At 40.5% G+C, this 20522-nt stretch overlaps 1 protein-coding gene across 1 annotated transcript in view; it reads right to left on the bottom strand.

Annotated features, from left to right (window-relative positions):
• Window positions 1-20522, bottom strand: part of LOC136837008 (unconventional myosin-XIX-like) — a 161714-nt gene that overhangs the window by 64420 nt on the left and 76772 nt on the right. The window contains exons 9-11 of the mRNA XM_067101539.1: window positions 8964-9054; window positions 8231-8337; window positions 19-175 (exon numbers count right to left, since the gene is read on the bottom strand). Coding sequence (XP_066957640.1) covers window positions 19-175; window positions 8231-8337; window positions 8964-9054 — 355 coding nt within the window. The remainder of the gene's footprint in view (window positions 1-18; window positions 176-8230; window positions 8338-8963; window positions 9055-20522) is intronic.

Raw genomic sequence — 20522 nt, 5'->3', positions numbered from 1 at the left:
TGAATGAATATGACTTACCCAAAAAGTTGGACCACAGATTTCTTTCTGCACTGATTTGCTTATTTATATAAGATACAATGTGAAGAAAGAGAGAATAATATATAAGCTGCATAAGAGCATCACGACGTTCAGTACACTGGGCCTCGCGCTCACAGGGTTTGTGGAACACACTAACCTGGAGATTATAAAGTAACTACAGTATTGTGAATAATTACCTATAGTTTAAGGTTTGTAAATACTCCACTAATCACAACAGATGTCAGTACTACAAACATATATTAATTATGAGTTATTCCAATAAATTTTAACAACAAAAACTTAATTTGCAGAGAGAGTAACAACCTCTACAAATATGGGCACTAAAAGGACTCTTCAAATGTTTTAAAAATTAGAAATTTTATTTTTAATTTTTCATACAAACTCAAAATCTGAATGCCCAAATTGCAGTACTGTACAGATGTCCATGAACACACTAGTTCCTAAATCAAATAATGAAGTGGTAGCAGAATGACTGGTGACAGCATGTGCCCATGTAGACCACAGATTGGAGGTAACAACCTAGCTCATTCTAACAAGTGTAAATAATCAGGAGTGTGAGAATAAGAGGGTGGAAGAAGGGTCATAAAACATATGACTGATGTTTTACCATGAAAAATGTTCTATTATACAACCTTAATTTTTCATAGAAAGACCATCAATCAAACACCTTGAATCACTACTGAGGTTTTGGGATCAGCAGAGGAGTAGCCCATGCAGAAGATGACCTATGGTTACTGATGATTATTTGGGGAGAGGGGCCAGGAACCAAGTGTCCCAATTAACATATGGACATAACCCCAGATTTGTTGTTGAAAATGAAGATACATAATGGGATGATTAGAAGGAAGAGGAAGAGGAAGAAAAGCATAGAATATCTTCCACCTTTGGTAAAGCTACACCTGCCACATCTAGTGGCCTTAATTAAAAGTATTACCTCAATCACCTGCATGTGCACTATCTACAACTCAACAGTATCTGCATGCAACCACAACCAACCACACTATATACATGCATATAAACAATAAATAAGAAGCCTTCTGTTTAGTTTGCACTGCTGCTTAGGCAGAACATTATGGTAATGCTGTTGACAGTTTTTGGAGAACACTGATAGAGCAGTATTGTGGGAAGACACACTGGGGTAATTACAATGAAGGGGGAAGAATGGGGAGAGCTGGAAGACACTCTTCTGCTTGGGAGCTTTCATCACTATTACTGGCTCAAAAGCAACATTTTCATAACGTCCTTTAATTTACCACCTGAGTGGCTGACAGAAACGCATCATAATATGTCAGAGAAGCTTTTTCTCTCCTTACCTACTCAGGAAGAAATCAATGCACCAGCTTCAAGGTGCACTTCCCTGCTTTGTCCAGTTGTGCATTATTTCTTATTAACTGCATATCAAACTGTTACAGCGTGCTCACAATGCATTCTGCAGATTTTATGGTTTTGTAGGTGTCCCTGCAACACTGCAGGTGGTATGTTTGCTGTGTATGGTACTGTGTATTTTATGTATGGTCCCACTACCTCCTAAGGGGCTCAGGAAGGTGCTGACCCCTCAGAAGAAGCTGGAAATTGTTGAGAGCATTGAGGCTAGTGGTCCATGACCCATATCATGGGTGAGTATGGATAATAGAATATGACATTTTTATAATAAAATAAAGCTTTATATATACTTACCAAGAACTACATAGCTATTAGTTTCTAACTATCGTGGCAACTTAAATTTGAAATTCACAGTAGTGTTCTATTGTTTTGGTGTAGGTAACTCGACCCCACCCACTTTCGGGGAAGGATAGGTACAACAGCTTAAGACCTCAATTCATTTGTGCCTTATGCCCATGAGAGGGGAGGGAGGGAGGGCTCTGATCATGTAGTTACTTGGTATGTATATATAAAACTTTATTTCATCATAAAAATGTCATTTTTATATAAGTAACTTACCAAGTAGCTACATAGCTGAATCCCACATTGACAAGAGGTGGGATACAAGGACATTTACTATTCAAAAATACTCAGTAATGGAAATGAATTTGGAATAGAAAAGTAGCTAGCATCGGTAAAATGCCTGTTGTAACCTTACCTGGTGAGAAAGCTACAGCAGGAAGATACTGCCTCTGGTTGGTGCTCATCTCGACCTGTAGTGGCATGGCAGCAAATCCATATGGCGCCTCTACTTCAGTGGGTGCTTTGCAGCCAAGGAGTACTCTGATGGCTGCCAAAGCATTACCAAAAAAACAAAAGCCCTTGTCCTGGGCCCAGTACCACAAAAACACCCAGATAACAAAGTTACCCACACACCACATAAAAACAATTAACCATTATCCATCCATTAAAATTACACAACGATTGGTGGGTACTCCAGGTACATAGTAACCCCCAAGCTTCCCAAAACTCAACAACCTATAACAAGGCAAGGAGATAGCAGAATAGAAGTGATACCTACTATCCTTCTTCCCCCAATACCATGCCAGCCACAGATAACAGACCTAAGGTAATGCAGTTATACACTGTTTCTACATCATGTAAATAAAAATTGGCAAACACTGATTTGCACCTCCAGCAAATTGATTGCACAATCATGGAAAGAGATAAGTTGCATCTGAAGGCCAGCGAAGTGGCCACTGCCCTAATTTTGTGGGGTTTGACATTAGAAACTGGAAAATCCTCTTCTCGAGTATTCGAGTGAGACACAGATTACATCCCTCAAGAAAAATGCCAAAGCATTTTTGGACAGCAGACGAGAAGAATCCTTGACTGAGCCCCAGAGGTTAGGAGATGTACCTCTGATTCTCTTAGTTCTCTCAAGGTAATGTCTTAACGCTCTTACCGGACAAAGTGCTCTCTGTTGGTCTGATGGTCCAAGGATGTCTGTCAAGCTCTTGATCGTGAATGAACGGGGCCAGGGATTGGTAGAGTTTTATTCTTCTCTAAGAAACCCATAGTCAATGAGCAGACTGCATCTCCTTGTGTAAAACCCACTTTCTTGTTCAAGGCCTGCAGTTCACTAAGCCTCTTATCCCTAGCCAAGCTACTAGAAAGAGGGTCTTCCTAGTTAGATCCCTGAGGGATGAGGATTGAGGAGGCTCAAACGGAGGGCCCAAAAGCCATCTTAGAACAACATCTAGAATCAAAGACACCAAAGCTGCCTTCTCCTGTTTCAGAGTGTCTAAGGACTTAACCAGGTTACTGATGTCTTTATCAGCAAACAAGTCTAATCCTCTATGCCCAAATACTGAGTTTAGCATAGCTCTGTAGCCCTTGATCTTGGGTGTAGCTAAACCTCGGGACAATCTCGAGAAGATTAAAAAGTCTGCTATTTGTGCCACAGAGGTAGAAGGAGACAAGACATCATATCTTCTACACCAGCTGCAGAAGACTGCCCACTTAGTCTGGTAGACTTACAGGAAGACTGGCGTCTACACTTTGCAATCGCCTCTGCAGCTGGTCTCAAAAAGCCCTTTGCTCTGACAAGCTTCCTGACAGTCTGAAGCCTGTCAGAGCAAGAGCGGATAATCCTTGGTGGAACTGGTGAAAATGCGGTTGCCTGAGTAGACTTCGTTTCTGTGGCAGAAGTCTTGGGAAATCCACCAGTAGATTGAGGAGGTCCATAAACCTTCCTTCTGTGGACAAAAAAGAGCTACCAGGGTCATCAATGTGTTGTGTAAGAGAAACTTGTTGATGACACCTCTCTCGATACTGAACGGTGGGAAGGCGTAGACATCTAGGTTTGATCAGTCTTGGAGCATCGCATCTGTTGCCCGAGCAAGAAGATCCAGGGCTGGCGAACAACACAAGGGAAGATGATGATTCCTTGATGTTGCAAACAGGTCTACTGACGGCTTTCCCCACCGTTTCCACAGGTCGTTGCACAACTGCAGATTCAGAGTCCACTCCGTAGATAGGACCTGTTTGCAAACGCTTAATTTGTCCGCTAGGATGTTTAATTTTCCATGGATAAATCTTGTGACAATCTTGGCTGCTTCGTAAAGGAGTGAGTCCCTCCCTGGTTCTTTATGTACTCTAGAGCGGTCGTACTGTCCGAGTGGACTATGACGTTGCTGTTGACAGTCATTGCTGCAAAATGCTGAAGGGCCAAGTGAACTGCCTTCAGCTCCTTCACAGTGATATGGAGTTTTCTCTCAGCTTGAGCACATCCCTGATACTTCCATATCCTCCAGAAGAGACTCCCAACCCAGATCCAATGTGCCTGAGTATAAGTTGGGGTTGGGGCTCAGAGGATGCAGTGACTTCCCTTCTAAAAACCTTCTTTCTATGAACCACCATCAAAGGTCCTCCTTGATCTCAGGTGTGATCGGAAAAACAAAAGAGCCCAGAAGGGTCTTCCTGTGCCAACTGGCCTTTAGGAAGAACTATAACACTCTTGTGTGGAGTCTTCCAAATGGCACGAACTTCTCTATGGATGAGAAAGTGCCCAGCAGACTCATCCATTCATCAGCTGAACATGATGGGAGAGAGAGGTAGGTACGAACTGTCCAGAGGCAGGATTGGACTCCCTTGTCGGACGGAAAAGCCCAAAAACTCAGAGATTCGATCTTCATTCCCAAATAAAGAATCGACTGAGTCAGTACTAGCTGAGGTTTGTCTAAGTTGATTAAAAGACCCAACTCTTGGGCCAGAAGTGTTTTCTGAGGGTCCTCAATGCATCTTCTTCTTGACGGGGAGGGTAGGAGCCAATCGTCTAGATATCAACAAATGTTGATCCCCATGAGATGGAGCCGCTTCACTAGGGAAGTGAGAACCCAGGTAAAAACTTGAGGAGCTGTAGAGAGGCCGAAGCACAGACGCCGAAATTGGGAGACTCTGCCCTGAAGCACAAATCTTAAGATACTTCCTGGAGTCCAGATGTACTGGTACATGGAAGCATGCATCCTGCATGTCTATAGTCGCCATCCAATTCCCCTGGCAGATGGAAGACAGGACTGAATGGTTGGTTTCCATCCTGAATTTTATGGTTTGTACAAAGAAATTCAGGGCACTGACGTCCAGGACAGGACTCCACCCTCCTGATGATTTGTTAGTCAACAAATAGGTGGTTGTAAAACCCCTCCATGCTTACGTCTTCGACCACCTCTACAGCTCTCTTCCTGAGCAGGGACGAGACTTCTTTTGACAGGGCCGAAAACCTCTCCGAGCCTATGGAGTAGGCTGTCAAGTTGATGGGAGAGGAACCAAGGGAGTTTTCTCTCTGAAAAGGATGGAATATCCCTCTCTGAGGACTTTTAAAAGCACAGCCTAATATTTTTTCTTCCCACTTGCTCCAAAAGCGTAGAAGTCTGGCTCCCACCGGAACACAGAGGACAGGGTCATCACTTGTGAGAGAAGGGCTTGACTGATGTTTTCTTGATTGGTCGAACTGACCAAATGTTCGTACGTGGGTGGGGCTGGAACCTAGCTCTACCGCCTCGAAGGGGCAGCTGCTGCAGCGGGGAGACTGTTCTAGATGCAAAAGAGACCATCAGAGCATGTCCTGTCTCCTTAGGATGCTTGGAAGACTGCACCAGCAGGTCCTGAGTGGATTTCTTTTGCAACTCCGCTGCTACGTGCTCTATGGTGGCACGGGGAAATAGACTACAGCAGTCTAAGGGCACAAGGAGAGCCAACCTCTAGGAAGGAGTGACTCCTTTTGTGGTGAAAGAGCACCACAACGTGGTCGCTGTGGAAAAGAAAGTCGGGTAGCAACACTGGAAGTACTTTACTATAGAACCATATGCTGAAGAAGGCTGTTCCTGTTCAATGCCTTCTTCAGACGAAATAGGGGAAGTGCCTAAGCCTGCAGGCTCCTGAGTTGCTGCCAGCTTCTGTAGTAGATCCAGAATACTGTCCAGATGACACTGGATGGGTTCCAATAAAGGATCTTGAACAGATGCTTCTCGCCTGACTGGAGAGGTGGCATTTGGCACCCTGAGTGTGGCACTGGATGCCTGGTAGAAGCCAGCACCAAGCTGGAGGGCAAGTTGACAAACATAGTAGTGCGCATGTGCACAGGTGAACGCTCAAACACTGCACTATCAGATTCCAATGGGCTCTCGGATCCCTCAGATCTCTCTGTACTCTTGGATCCCTTGGCTCCCACTGGACACTCGGATCCCTCGGATCCCACTGGAAGTTACCCATTGGATGCTTGGATCCACCAGATCCCACTGAATGCTTGGATCCCACTAAGCACTCGGATCCCACCGGGCGCTCGGAACATTTCTTTGAAGCCCATTTCGTTGCTACATACTGGCTCTGTCACTGAAACAGCAGGAGACAAATGACTGGGATTGTCCCAAAAGCTACATGACAGTTTGGGATTAAGATCCTGATCTCTGGTCTGCTTACACTGAAGCAGGAAAGCAAGCTCAGCAGTGGATACAGGCCTTTTCAGTGGCCTGGATGCACTCGTATAGCACCAACTGCGCCCCTTACTCGCACTGGAATCTCAATCACTGGATGATAGGGCATGCACTTCAAGTTTGATGTCTTTCCAGTGGCTGTCCACCAAGTCCTGGGATCCACGTACAACAGGCTCGGCTGAGGGGGCAACTACCCATGGGCAAACCCCACCAACCTCCCTTGGACTTACGGTTTGCCTCCTCCCAGGTTTAGGGGAGTATGACAGGGACCTTCATCTAGGAGTGTTGGTGGGACAAGTAGTCACCTCCTCCACTAACATAACACCTGCACTATGATCACTGGCACTCATTTTGTCCATAAGATCTCTTACTGAAGCCCCAATTTGAGCCACAATATTAAATGAAAGACTAAACTTAGGGTCTATCCTGGCTTCCAGCTGGCAATGGCATTGGGTTTGGAAGGTTGGGAGCTAGGTTACAGAGTTGCTGAAAAGTCAGAAGGCTGGTGACAGGGGAAAAAGCAGTCACAGGAGTAGAAGGAGTGGGTATCTTAGGAGAACCCTGACTAGCAGAACCCCTAGCTTCTGCTCTAGCAGCTGCCTTCCTCTGTCTATTTTTCTCAAGCTTGTCCAAATAATTATTCAAAGCCTTCCACTTCCCCTGATCCCAGTCCCTACAATCATCACACGTAAGGTCAGAAGAGCAAATTTGCCCTCTACAATGACAACAAATGGTATGAGCATCATATCTGACTGATGTAAGTCTGGTATTGCAGCCCCTGCTTGCAAAACCAGGCACTAGAAGAGCTAGAGTCAGACATAATAATAGTCACAATCGGGTAAAGCCAAATAAATCAGCTAATATAATTAGTTCGAATGCTACCAAAGTAAAGAATACTTCACCAAAGGTGGCGATAGCTACAACCATCAGGTGGAACAAAATCCAAACAAAAGCTGCTGAAACAACTGATGATCAGTCACTGAGCAGCAGAAACCAATTGAGCTCTTCAGCTGTGTTGTACCTATCCTCCCCCGAAAGTGGGCAGGCTCGAGTTACCTACACCAAAACAGTAGAACGCTACAGTGAATTTCAAATTTAAGCTGCTGCAATAGTTAAAAACTAATAGCTATGTAGTTACTTGGTAAGTTACTCATATAAAACTACCTTTTTTATACATTTTATGTACAGTATAAAGTACTGCACAGTTTGGTTTCTATTGTTATTGAGAATCTTACCTGTTATGTACAGTACTGTCTTGTAGTGTATACAGAACCCTACTGAAACTTTTCCATTCATACAGTGGACTTTAGTGCCTGTGTACAGGACTTGTGTACTGTAGTGTATTCTGAGTTGTTTATGAGCATATATAGTACATGTACTTGGTATTTACTAAATAGAAAAAAATTAAGAACCTGTAGTTTTTTTGTTTGCAAACTTCCACTTTCCACAAGGGCATATTTAATGCAGATAACTGAGGTAATACTGTACAAGAAGAATGTTTTGGACATTTTATATCTAATTTCATCTCTGTTGAGATTTTCATGACACACCTCTATGCTGTGCCTACCATTTTAATTATTTTCATTTCTATAAATGCCCAAAGGATTTGTTCATAAATGAAAGGTGAAAATTGGAGTATGATAAAAAGAACAATTAAGTAAGAAGAGAACGAAGGAAGCAGATGAAAAATTTGAGAACCTTTGGGTCAATTTTATAAGGTACTCTCCTACAAGAGTGGGACTGTCCAACAACTGATTTTTCAAAGGGATGTTTGGGTTTGTACAAAAAACAGTAACAATATTATCTACATGTAATATGCTTTAACATCTTCTTACCTTTCTTGCTGTTCCAACACTTATGGTATGAATGGTTAGTGTGTTAATTAAATTTTCTCTTTCTAGGCCTAGCAATTCACAAACTGCCTCCAAACTCCTTGTACAATCTGTAAGTAAAATTATGCATATTAAACAGCACTATAATTTCCAATTGCCATTCACTGGAAAAAAGTAATTTATCAAGACAAAGTAACCATGATGCCCTTAAATATTTCCTAATGAAAGAAAGCAGCAAATGTATTTATGGATATTGAAGCATAAAAATTCAACAGCTTTCTTTAAAGGACACACTGCAATTACTTTAGGAAAAACAAACTTGGTAACAATGAGCACCGAATAACACAGTACAGCCGAGAATATATCATTAAGTAAATAACATACAAAATACGAGGCATAAGGACCAAAGAACAACAACAATAACATACAAGGGCAGACGAACAATAAGAATAAAGATTAAAAGTAAAGCAGGAGAAAGATACAGACATGTAAGAACTTGACATGTACCAGAAGCTTAAGGCCTTTGACTAGCTCACCTTCACCTGTTCATGTTGTCTTTTCACAATCAGGAGGGATGTGAGGGTAAAAAGTAAAATCAGGAGGAATGATGGACAATTTTATAGGAAAAAGGTATACTGATTCACTTGCTCTTCCTTCATGGCACCTGATTTGATAGTCATAGACCATAATGCTAAATCATAAAAAGACAATGACTTAGTAGATGAATGTACTCTACCTTCACTTTTTGTGTTAACTGTCCAGACACTATGAGTAGCTTCATCTTCAACAAACGTAATGTTTCCCAAATGCAGCAATGCTGCTACAACCTGAAAAAAAAATAAAAAATCAAGTCTTAAACAGCACTGCCAATCCAAAGTCAAAAGACTTGTAATCTTTATCTTTTACTTAGTTACTAAAATTAACCCATACAGCAACATGTGAACTAGCTTTTGATTTGTTGATTGTTTTCAGCATTCATCAAAGAGGGAAGATCTGTTACTAACTAAAACAAAATCTTTGGCAAAATCTTTTTACTGGCAAGGACTAATTGTGATGAAGCTGGTTAAGTGATCTTTATTTCCTCTATATACAAAGAAAAATGAAGTACGAAAAGGGATTCCCTATAAATTAACATATCACTATTGTTTAACAAGACCACTGAGTTACATTTCTACTCACACAGGGCAAGTCAAAGGATTTATTCGTTATGCATAGCAATATTTTTATGTAACTACCTGCTGTAAATTTAATTTCCATGGTATAATACTGGTTATGGTGTTTGCAGCACAGTATGTTCAAAACTAGTGAACAACAAATATTACATAATAATAATAATAATAATAATAATAATAATAATAATAATAATAATAATAATAATAATAATAATAAATTTTATTTTAGCTCAAGGCCATATACAAGGAATATACAAAGCAGAGACAAAAACATACACACACTCTAGATCCCAGAGATAACATGATAAAAAATGATAAAAGGCAATATACACACAGTTGCTGAGGAAGTAGAAAAAATATTATTCATAATACATAATGGTAATGACAGTAATTCTATTGAGAATACTAAAAAAAATATTAAAGATTATAATTAAAAAAATATATTGCAGACAATTAATTTCCAGCTATGGACCTTAAGTGGTTACATAAGTCAGGTCTAGAAGGCTAAATGCAAAAACTGAAAATAGCAAAACTCTAAAATGATAATAAGTAGTAATAATAATAAAAATGAAAATACTAATAATAACAACAAACATAGAAAATATAATAATAATAATAATAATAATAATAATAATAATAATAATAATAATAATAATAATAATAACAGATTCTGCAGATGACACTTTATAATTGCAAAAATAGAGATAAAGTCATTTATGGAACAGATGCCTCACTATCCCATCTTCCCACAATTCAGATCTTCTTGTCTCACTGCTTAGGATGCTTTGTATGAGCGAACTGCTGCTGTTTCTCAGTCAGGTGATCAGGTTGGACATTGTTCACTTAACAATTATTTTTAAATTATCCAGGCAGTTTTCTATGAATATCTGTGTGGCGTAGTGGTAGCAATGAGTGTTTGTGAGGCATCTCAGAATGTCACTGTGAACAACAGTGATACGCCTCATAGCCTCTCAGGTATAGTTCACCCAAAGGGAACACCCATATATACTGTAGCAGTACAAGCGGATGAGCAGCAGTTTCGTGTCTTAGTGACAAAAGGTAAACCTCCTTGCAATCATGCTGCCAGTTGCACATAGTTTAAGACACCTCTGTTCTATGTCTGCTGTATCTTTTAGGTTGTCTGTGATGATGTGGCCCAAATACGGGAATTCATGCACAAATTCCAGACAATGATTTCCGAGGAAAATTTGTGGTTCTGCAATATGCTTAAGCAATCTCAGGAGCAGCGACACGCACCGGGTCTTGGTTTCATTGCATAGGATATCAAATTCCTCTGCATAACTATGGCATGTGTCAATTAGTTGTCAGAGATCTTGCACTGATGGGGAAATCAGAACCATATCATCAGCATAACAGAGGTTGTTTATTGTTGTATCGTTGATAGTGCATCCAATTGGGAGTTAGTTCAGTTTGACATTCAAGGCATCTGTGTACGTATTAAACAAGTATGGAGAAAGAATGCCCCCTTGTCAAAGTCCGTTTAGGGAGCTGAAGGTGTACGACAATATGTTACCCCATTTTGACACAGAATTGCTGTGTGGAGAACTAGCAATATAAAATACTCATTAAATACAGAGGTGTGCCTCTTTTGTGCAGCTTCAGGAAGAGCTTCTGGTAGTTTACTCTGTCAGGTGCCTTTCTCATATCTACAAAACATAAGAATACAGGAGAGGCTGATGATATGTAATAGTTCAGCAATTCTTACAGAATGTAGATGCAGGTATCAGTCGAGAGGTTTGCTTTAAATCCAAACTGGTTGTAAGTAGTGTGTAGAAAGGGGAGAAGTCTCACTAGAAGAACTGATTTGAGTATCTTCAACGCAATTGTAGTAATTGAAATCGGGTGATAATTGTCAGGGTCAGCTGTATCCTTTAGCTTGTTTTTGATTAATGGTATTAAGTGAACTAAGAGTAGGGAGTCTGGGAGAAACTGGTGAATTATGCACGCATTGAATAGAGCAGCTAGCAAAATGTAAATTATCGGATGGCTGAATTTGAAAGCTTCAGCAAGTAGACCATTGCAGCCAGGCAATTTATTATTAGGTAGGTTGTTCATGGCATCCCTGATGTTACCTGGCATAATATTATCAGCGAAATGAAGTTGAATGTCATCAGTATGGAGGTTATCAACATCCCTTCAGAAGTCTTGATCATTTATGCAATTCTGGATAGTGCTGAAATGATCGCCCCACATGCTTGCGATAGCCTTGTCACCGACAGCTTCTCCTACTCTCTGTGACAGCTTTTTAGTTTTGGGATTTAGGGATTGAATGTCTTTCCAAAGAAGAGGTTAATCACCAGATTCTAATTTTCTAGACATTGCATCAGCTCTTACTTGCTTTTCATTTATTCTGCAATGCTTAAGAGCAAGTTTGAACTGCGCTCTTGCCTGTCTCATTAGCAATGCAAAGTGTCCTTCCCTCAGGCCACCATTTTGCCACATCAAAAACATTCCTTGTGACTGTGTATACAGTCAACCCCTAGGATTCGCCGGAGATGCGTACCACTACCCACCACAAATAGCTCAAATCTGCAAATCCTTAAAACCCCTCTACAAACACTTATAACTGCCTATTTTAATAATTCAAAACACCAAAAAAACCCTATAATATGCTCATACCAGAATATTTTAATATCTTCCCTCTAATATGCTCATACCAGAATATTTTAATATCTTTATCACAAAAAGTGCATTTAGCCATGAAAATGATATGAAAATGCAGTAATTTGTGAATTGTTCTCTATTTTCCATGAATAATGTATATATATGTCCCACATAGAAATCCACGAATAGGCGTAGCCATGAATCTGGAACCATGAGTAGGCAGGGGTCCACTGTACAGATCTTTAACCAAGTCATTCCAGCCTGGTATATTACGAGAGTTGCCTTGACGAAATCTAAAGGTATCCCTGCCGGAGGCAAGCATAGCAGAAATTATGTTTGAATAGAATTCTTTCAGATCTCTCCTGTGGTGGTCATGCCTACATTTTGGGTTAGTGCACAGTAAGGCGTCTACCAGCTGAACTATCAACCGCAACCTGGTTTCCTTGGTTTCCCGAAAAATCCCAGTTAACGGCAGGTGGGCGATCAGTTAGCGGATTCACGGTAGGGAAGGTTGGGGTACTGAATGACACTGGAAAGGGGATCTGATCGTAGCCTGTTGCAAGTGTATGTTGCATGTCACAAATGATTCATGAAGTTGTGGAGACGTGATGTAGTGGCCCAGCCAAGAGGTTGTAATTGTGTCCGCTCTATTTTGTACACAGGTATAGGAAGAGGGAGGGAGGAGCATTACATCGCTGATTTGGAGAGTGTGATTTTGACAGAAGCGAGTACGTTTTTAATAGAATTGTTTTGTAGGGTGAGAATTAAGGCCCCCGACTATACAAATATAATCAGCAGTAGAATCGTGAATAATGCTGTGTAACTCACCTAGGCTCATGCAGTATTGATCAAAATTACTGTATTGCTATTTTCCCAGGGCGTATAAACATTAACTATTATGATCTTACAGTCCCCTACTGTCACTTGAAGCCCCAGCAATCTACCCAGGAAAGAAAGGCCCCCTTTTAGGTGACCAAGTACGATGTGGTCTGTAACTTGCATCAATGAGGTCAAGGAAGCTCTGAAGTCTTCCTGCACTGAATTGCAGATGACAAAGTCATGTGGCCAGAAGAGCATTTCTTGCAATTCAATGATGCCTTTGAAGTTTTTGCAGAGCATGTTGAGGAGAGGAATGTTCCACTTGAGGCCAAAAATATTCCAAGAGATTATATCTAATGTATCCATGGCAACTCACGAAGATAGGAAATAAAGGAGTTGATCATTTGGGTGGATGGGGGGTTGACCACTTGCGGTAGGAGGTGACCCTGTGGCTAAACCCCTGCTTGGGGTGCTAGTAAGTTCCCCTGGGGGGGGGAAGGGGGGGGTCCTGGATTAGGTTATATCTTGAGACTTTTATATTAGGACTCAAATTCTCACCTTTAAGAAAAGTTAAATATATCTTAGTTTAACCAGACCACTGAGTTGGTTAACAGCTCTCCTAGGGCTGGCCCGAAGGATTAGATTGTCTTTACATGGCTAAGAACCAACTGATTACCTAGGAATGGGACCTACAGCTTATTGTGGATTCCGAACCACATTATACCGAGAAATGAATTTCTATCACCAGAAATAAATTCCTCTAATTCTTCATTGGCTGGCCGGAGACGCGAACTCCAGCCTAGCAGAGTGCTAGCCGACAACTCTACCAACTCACCTTTAAGAACATAGAGGTGTTGAAATAGGCAGGTAATCCTGTAAGCCACTTTATATTTTATTTTGCATGGGAGTTCATGGGAGATAAGTCAGAGCCCATGAGAAACTTGACTCTCTCTACTATGGCGTCTAGCATCACCAATGACCGCAAACTATGAAAAACAATGTGACATCTCTTCTTAGGTTTCAGGCAAGGTGATTCACTATTTTTGGGCTTCGGTCCAGCAGGCTCTTTTCTTCTTTCTACTGGTTTGAGTCTGCCAGCCGCCAATCCCCTCATGATCATTATCATCATCATCCACAACGGGGGTTGGGGGGGAGAGATAGGGTCAGAAGATTCACTAGGGCTGGTGATCTTGACTGAGAATCTATCTTCCACTGGAGGCACTGGGGAGGGAGAGGAGGTTGGGAGTCCATTGGTCCCCTCCAGTAGGTCTATGGGTGATGCAGTTGTTTTATCCGTGGGAGAGAGGGCATTTTCCACTTGGGAGGGTATGGTCACCTTGACCTTACATTGCACCCCAACTTCTCTCATGTTGTTGGGAGGTGAGGAAATAACAATCTTTCACTGATCTGGGATGCAATCAGAGGAGTATAGGAATCATTCAACAGACTTACAGCAAGCCACCAGACTCCTCTGATTGCATCCCAGATCAGTGAAAGATTGTTATTTGTTTCCACAGTTTTAAGACTGTTGAATGATTCCTGTAATCCTTTGATCGCATCCCAGATCAGTGAAAGATTGTTATTTGTTTCGTCAATTTTTTCTGAGAGAAACTTTGCTATTTGGGAGGCATTTGCTACCGTATGGTACACTGCAGGCAGGCTTAGGTCAGCAGGTCCCTTTGGGGGTAGAGTGTAAGGGTCAACGGGGCATATTTCCACCAAGCAGGTCCTTAGCCATTTAATGATATATGATATTTTCTTGAGAGAGGATAAGCTCTTCGCAGATCACTCCCAGAGAATAGAATCTGGTATCAGGTCTTTGCATTCTCTATATGCAATGCTAATTTCCTCATCAGAGAAGGCTGTATACTGACAGATTGTATAACAGACTCGATGTCAGAATGGTTCAACTGGTACAGAATAAAGTAAAGACATTTGCACTTGAGTATGGAAATTGTGTGTGAGGCACAGGTATTGTTAGGTGCCATGGTCGCTGGCGCGACGGTTGGTCAGATGACATTTTTGTGGTAAAGGGAGGGCCAAGCACTAACACATACACTGCACTTTTTTATCCATTTCCCAGGGTCAACAGGCTTTGAAAAATTGTAACATGAAAGATTTCAAAGGCACTGATTGGAACAGAACGTAGATTAATATATCTGCAACTACACAACACTATCTGGCTTACACGCTGGGTATTATGAAGAGACACTATTAACATATTGCCTACTTTGAGAGACATGAGCAATAAGGGTGAAAAACCCTTCTTTTTTTGTAAAAATAAAGAGAGAGACCTCCAACACGTTTGCCCTCAATGCACACACAGTTAGCTAGAAATTTGCAATCATCAGATATCCAGTACTTAATATGTGCATCACTGCAATTTAAGTCCTCAGAACCTAAAGAGTTGAATGAGAGGTTGAGAGGTGAAGAGTTGAACAACCAAATATAAGGAGATTCAAGGGGACATATAACAACTGAAACGAACAAAACAACTTGCACTGACCCACTATTGCTGCCTGTGGCTTTAGCTAGCTATTAGATAAACATCTGCCATTTAAAATGATATGATGAATTGCATCCACTTGTTCATAAATAATTTACAGATTTGGACATTCTGACAGAGGTTGCCCTCTGTGCTGTCCCTCATTCAGCTTCCTACTTAATATCGTAGCGGTTTAACCCTTAAACGCCGAGCCTCTACTTATGAAAGTGTCTGCCGTATGCCAGCGGCGTTCGGGAGTTAGCACCAAAGTGGAAAAAAAGTTTTTTTCAAAAAATTACAGCACGCTTAGTTTTCAAGATTAAGAGTTCATTTTTGGCTCCTTTTTTTGACATTGCCTGAAGTTTAGTATGCAACCATCAGAAATGAAAAAAATATCATTATCATATATAAATATTGAAATATATGACAGCACAAAAAAAAATTTCATATATAATTGTATACAAATCGTGCTGTGAGCAAAACAGTTAAAGCTAATGAGTTATTTTTTTTCTTTGTATTGTACACTGAATTGCAATGATTTTGGTATATAACAAATTTTAAAACGATCAAAGCAACACAGAGAAAATATTATCACGAAATGATCCATGAATTCGTAACACGCGGACATAAAGAAAAGTTTTTTTCAAAAATTCACCATAAATCAAAATATTGTGCTAGAGACTTCCCATTTGTTGAAAAATGAAGCTAATTGATCGAATATTACTAGACTGTAAGTGTTTTAGCTTACAATTGCAGTTTTCGACAATTTCGGTTGAGTTAAAGTTGACCAAAGGTCGAATCTTTTCTATTTATCGTGATTTATATGAAAATATTTCAAAACTGATAAAAGCTACAACCATGAGTTATTTTTTTGTATTCTACATGAAATTACGCACATTTTCATATATAAAACTTTATGTAATGACTAATATAAAACGGTGCAAACATTATGACAAAGTGACGAAAGAATTTCTGAGATGTTCGGCCGAGTTACCATGCGGACGTAAGGAAAAAGTTTTTTTTAAAAATTCACCATATAAATCAAAATATTGTGCTAGCGACTTCCAATTTGTTGTAAAATAAAGGTAAATGATTGAATATTACTAGAATGTAAGAGTTTTAGCTTAAAATTCCGTTTTTCGACCATTTCGGTCGAGTCAAAGTTGTCCGAAGGTTGAAATTTTGGAACATCGTGATTTCTATGAAAATATTTCAAAACTGATAAAAGCTACAACCATGAGTTATTTTTTGTTGTATTCTACATGAAATTGCACACATTTTCATATATAAAACTTTATGTAATGACTAATATAAAACGGTGCAAACATTACGACAAAGTGATGAAAGAATTTCTGAGATGTTCGGCCGAGTTACCCGCGCGGATGTAAGGAAAAAGTTTTTTTTTAAAATTCACCATAAATCAAAATATTGTGCTAGAGACTTCCAATTTGTTGCAAAATGAAGGTAAATGATTGAATATTACTAGAATGTAAGAGTTTTAGCTTACAGTTGCATTTTTCGACCATTTTGGTCGAGTCAAAGTTGACCGAAGGTTGAAATTTTGGCACTTGTCGTGATTTATATGAAAATATTTCAAAACTGATAAAAGCTACAACCATGGGTTGTTTTTTGTTGTATTTTACATGAAATTGTGCACATTTTCATATATAAAACTTAATGTAACGACTAATATAAAACGGTGCAAAAATTATGACAAAATGATGGAAGAATTTCTGAAATTTTCGTCTGAGTTACCGCACAGACATAAGGAAAAAGTTTTTTTTCAAAAATTTACCATAAATCGAAATATTGTGCTGGAGACTTCCAATATGTTGCAAAATGAAGGTAAATGATTGAATATTACTAGAATATAAGCGTTTTAGCTTACAATTGCGTTTTTCTACCATCTCGGTTGAGTCAAAGTTGATCGAAGGTTGAAATTTTTTGTAGTCGACGTACGGTACGTCCGCTCGTCACCCGACAGACAATTTTAGTCGACTTACGATACGTCCAGTCGGCGTTTAAGGGTTAATATATAATACACTGGAATCACAATTTAACAGACCTAAACTTATCATATTTCTTTACTTACCAGATGCATCATCGAGTCCAACAAAAGGAAAAAATATTTTGCACTACTGTATTTTTGCTTCAGCAAGTACTGTTTGTGATTATTTTTTACTTTTTAAAATTCTAACTAAAGTATACAACATATGGTAATTACACAATGTAATGTACCATCTGTGCATTTTTAAAATTTACACTTGAAAAGTAATTTTTAAAAATGAAAATGTCACTTTTCGGTCATCTGGCTATCATTTGCTCAGAAACTTTGTGATGTCTGGTTAAATACAGTGTAATTGCATGCATATGTTTCTAAATAGGCAATCACTCTACTGTAAATCACTGCTAATCAAATGAATAAAAATAGTTCCTTACATGAATTTTTATAAAATGAAGTTTTCTTCTAATGCATGAGCACATGCTCTGAAGTTTAAGGTCTGCGGTCAAAAGAATTGTGACTGCACTAATAAGGAATACTACACAATAGGAAATCATTGTTCATTACAGGTGTGAAAACAGTTGTGACTGCACCATGCTTCTTTGTTTCACTGAGCAAGCACATGCTCTGAATTCTAAGATTTGTGGTTAATAATACTGCAATTGCCTCATTCTACTGCCTCCACACTCCATGAATTTTAAACAATGCTGTTCACTTCATTACATACAAATACTGTGGCCTAACTACTCTTCAATCAACATCTTCAAGGTTAGACACAAAATTTACTATATACCTAATATTGTTTGGTATTTTGATTGACATGTACTGTACTGTATTTAATACACTGTTTATATTTTGTCTTTACATACACAAGGTTCATATTATAGAAAACTACATACATACTGGGCAGGGCCCACTCCCTCCCTCTCCCTTTCTCTCTGGTATATACCTTAATCAGTTCAGTAATGTAAGGTTACAGATGCATACTTCTCAGTCTGTGTATGTGTATACATGCTCAGTGCGTTATGATAAACTATGCTCTCTCTGGGGTATTCTTTAAAAAAAAATTTCTGACAGTGAGAACATTGAGCTAATGCCCAATTCTTTATGAACAAAACAATTTTGAGAGAGAGAGAGAGAGAGAGAGAGGGGAGTGGCAACCATGTAATCTGTAAGAGCATAGTTTACCTTAATGCAATGCATACATGTATGTATACAAACATACACACTGAAAAATGTATGTAAATAACACTACATTACTGTACAGTATTGGTTGCAATAGTTACTGCATTAAATAACTTGTACAGTATTTTTGCAGACATTTTATTCAATGTAGCAAAACATTGTACTAATAAACTAACGTAGCGTTACAAGCATACTAAGCAGACTGTAGTGGCCCCCAACTCTATCTCTCATACAGTGTTTTTATTGACATTTATTCAATGCAGTACAGTATTTTACTTGCTTATTTGCTTGAATCTTAGAAACATTATCAATATTATCATTGCCGTCAAGCTGAGATGCAAAGGGCCTCAAATGTCCTAGCTGGCAGAAAAATATGACAGCTGTATAGTTAATTGTGAAGTGACAACCTTCCCATTTGTAGATGATTTTTTATTTACTTACTTGTTGACAACACTTTACAGTCTCTAGAAGGCAGAGACCTCTTCAAGAATAATAGCATCCGAGGAGGCAAAGCTCTGGAAAAGTGAAGGATCACAGATTCATTAGGAGACTCCCTGGATGGACGAGCCAGAGCCAGGACAAGCTGCCTGTCGGCATAAGACCCCTCTGAGGCAAGAAGAATCGCTTCTGTTGAGGAAGGGGAAGGGGAAGGAGCTTGATTGGGTGGCGTGACCAAAATGAACTCCTTGTCCAGGGAAAAGGCATTCATCTGGTTGAGAAAGCCCTTATAGCAAGCAAGGACCATGCAGCCCCAACAAACCACTGCAAGGAGCAGTGAAGAGTATTACAGGGGATGCCATGGTCCTCTCCCTGAGATTATTGTGCTGACCAATCAGAGTGAAGATCTCTGCAAAAAGAAAATCGAGGGTGTCCACATCCTGAAGAAGAAGACCCTCGAGACCTCCTGGGACACCTCCTGGGACATGACACTCCCGATCTCTTCTCCTTGGAGGGATAGCCTCGCCAGAACCCAGAGAACCATTCTCGATTACTTGGATGTACAGTGAGCTGATCGGAGAACCAAGCCTGAAACGTAGATCCTCGTAGCAGAACTCCAATAAGAAACAAAACTCTTCAAAGTCCTCTCTATCCAACTCACATCCCCTGGCAGCAACCAAAAGGGTTTGAGGGAAGAGGAGAGGAGAAAAGCACTCTTACCTGTCCAGCTAGAAGAACCAGCAGGAGGCGGACTGCTGGCGACATCAACCAGAGGTGATGATGGTAGCACGGAGGAAGGAGAGTGCTAAAGCCACGGCAAAGCGCTGACCTAACGCGATCAGGGACCAGGCAAGCAAGCTGAACCAGTCTCGAAACACGATCAGGGGCTGGGTGAGCGGGCCGATCCAAGCGAGCTGAGATGGGAAAGCTCAGCCATGAACTAGCGCTGTCCTCAAGACATGCTTTGATTTCCTCCGAGGCTGAAGCCCCTCGAAAAGAACCCAAGAGTCCAGGACATGAGTTACGGAACTGACCGAGCACTCAAAACGAAGCAGGCAGGAGGTGTCAAAACATACATTTCAACACCTTCTCTTGTCCTGTGCCTTAACCAGACTGGAGAGTGAACTCCCTAGTACTGGTTTGGGGAGTGCCGAAAATTCCGCAGAATTCTGGACAATTGACGACTCATTAGTCGAGCACTCATGACCCCAAGGAAGCGCACGAGATTCCAAGGAGTCTAAGCACTTGACAAGACTCCTGAATCTTGCAATAACAATCATCGGGAGTAAGCTCCTCTCGGCTTCCGAAAAAAACTGAGGAGGGACAGGCATAGAATCAGTCTTAGACTCAGAATTCTAAAACTGGAATCAAGAGCGCAGCCTGGAAAAGTCACGCATTCGAGGCCCCCTAGACACGAGGCCCCAATGGGGAATGTGAATCGGTTCCCAACCCCAAGGACCAGGAAGAGCCAAACGAGAGAACGCACTGCCTCTCCGAAGAGAGGTAGACCCTCAGAAGTCCCGCAGGACCTCTAAAGGGAACCCCCTCCTTGCCTCTCCAGGCGCTGGA

The sequence above is a fragment of the Macrobrachium rosenbergii genome, chromosome 57 (genome assembly GCF_040412425.1).
Source record: "Macrobrachium rosenbergii isolate ZJJX-2024 chromosome 57, ASM4041242v1, whole genome shotgun sequence".
Classification (NCBI taxonomy): domain Eukaryota; kingdom Metazoa; phylum Arthropoda; class Malacostraca; order Decapoda; family Palaemonidae; genus Macrobrachium; species Macrobrachium rosenbergii.
The sequence above is the reverse complement of the archived record's forward strand: the minus strand, read 5'-3'. Positions and strand labels throughout refer to the sequence as shown.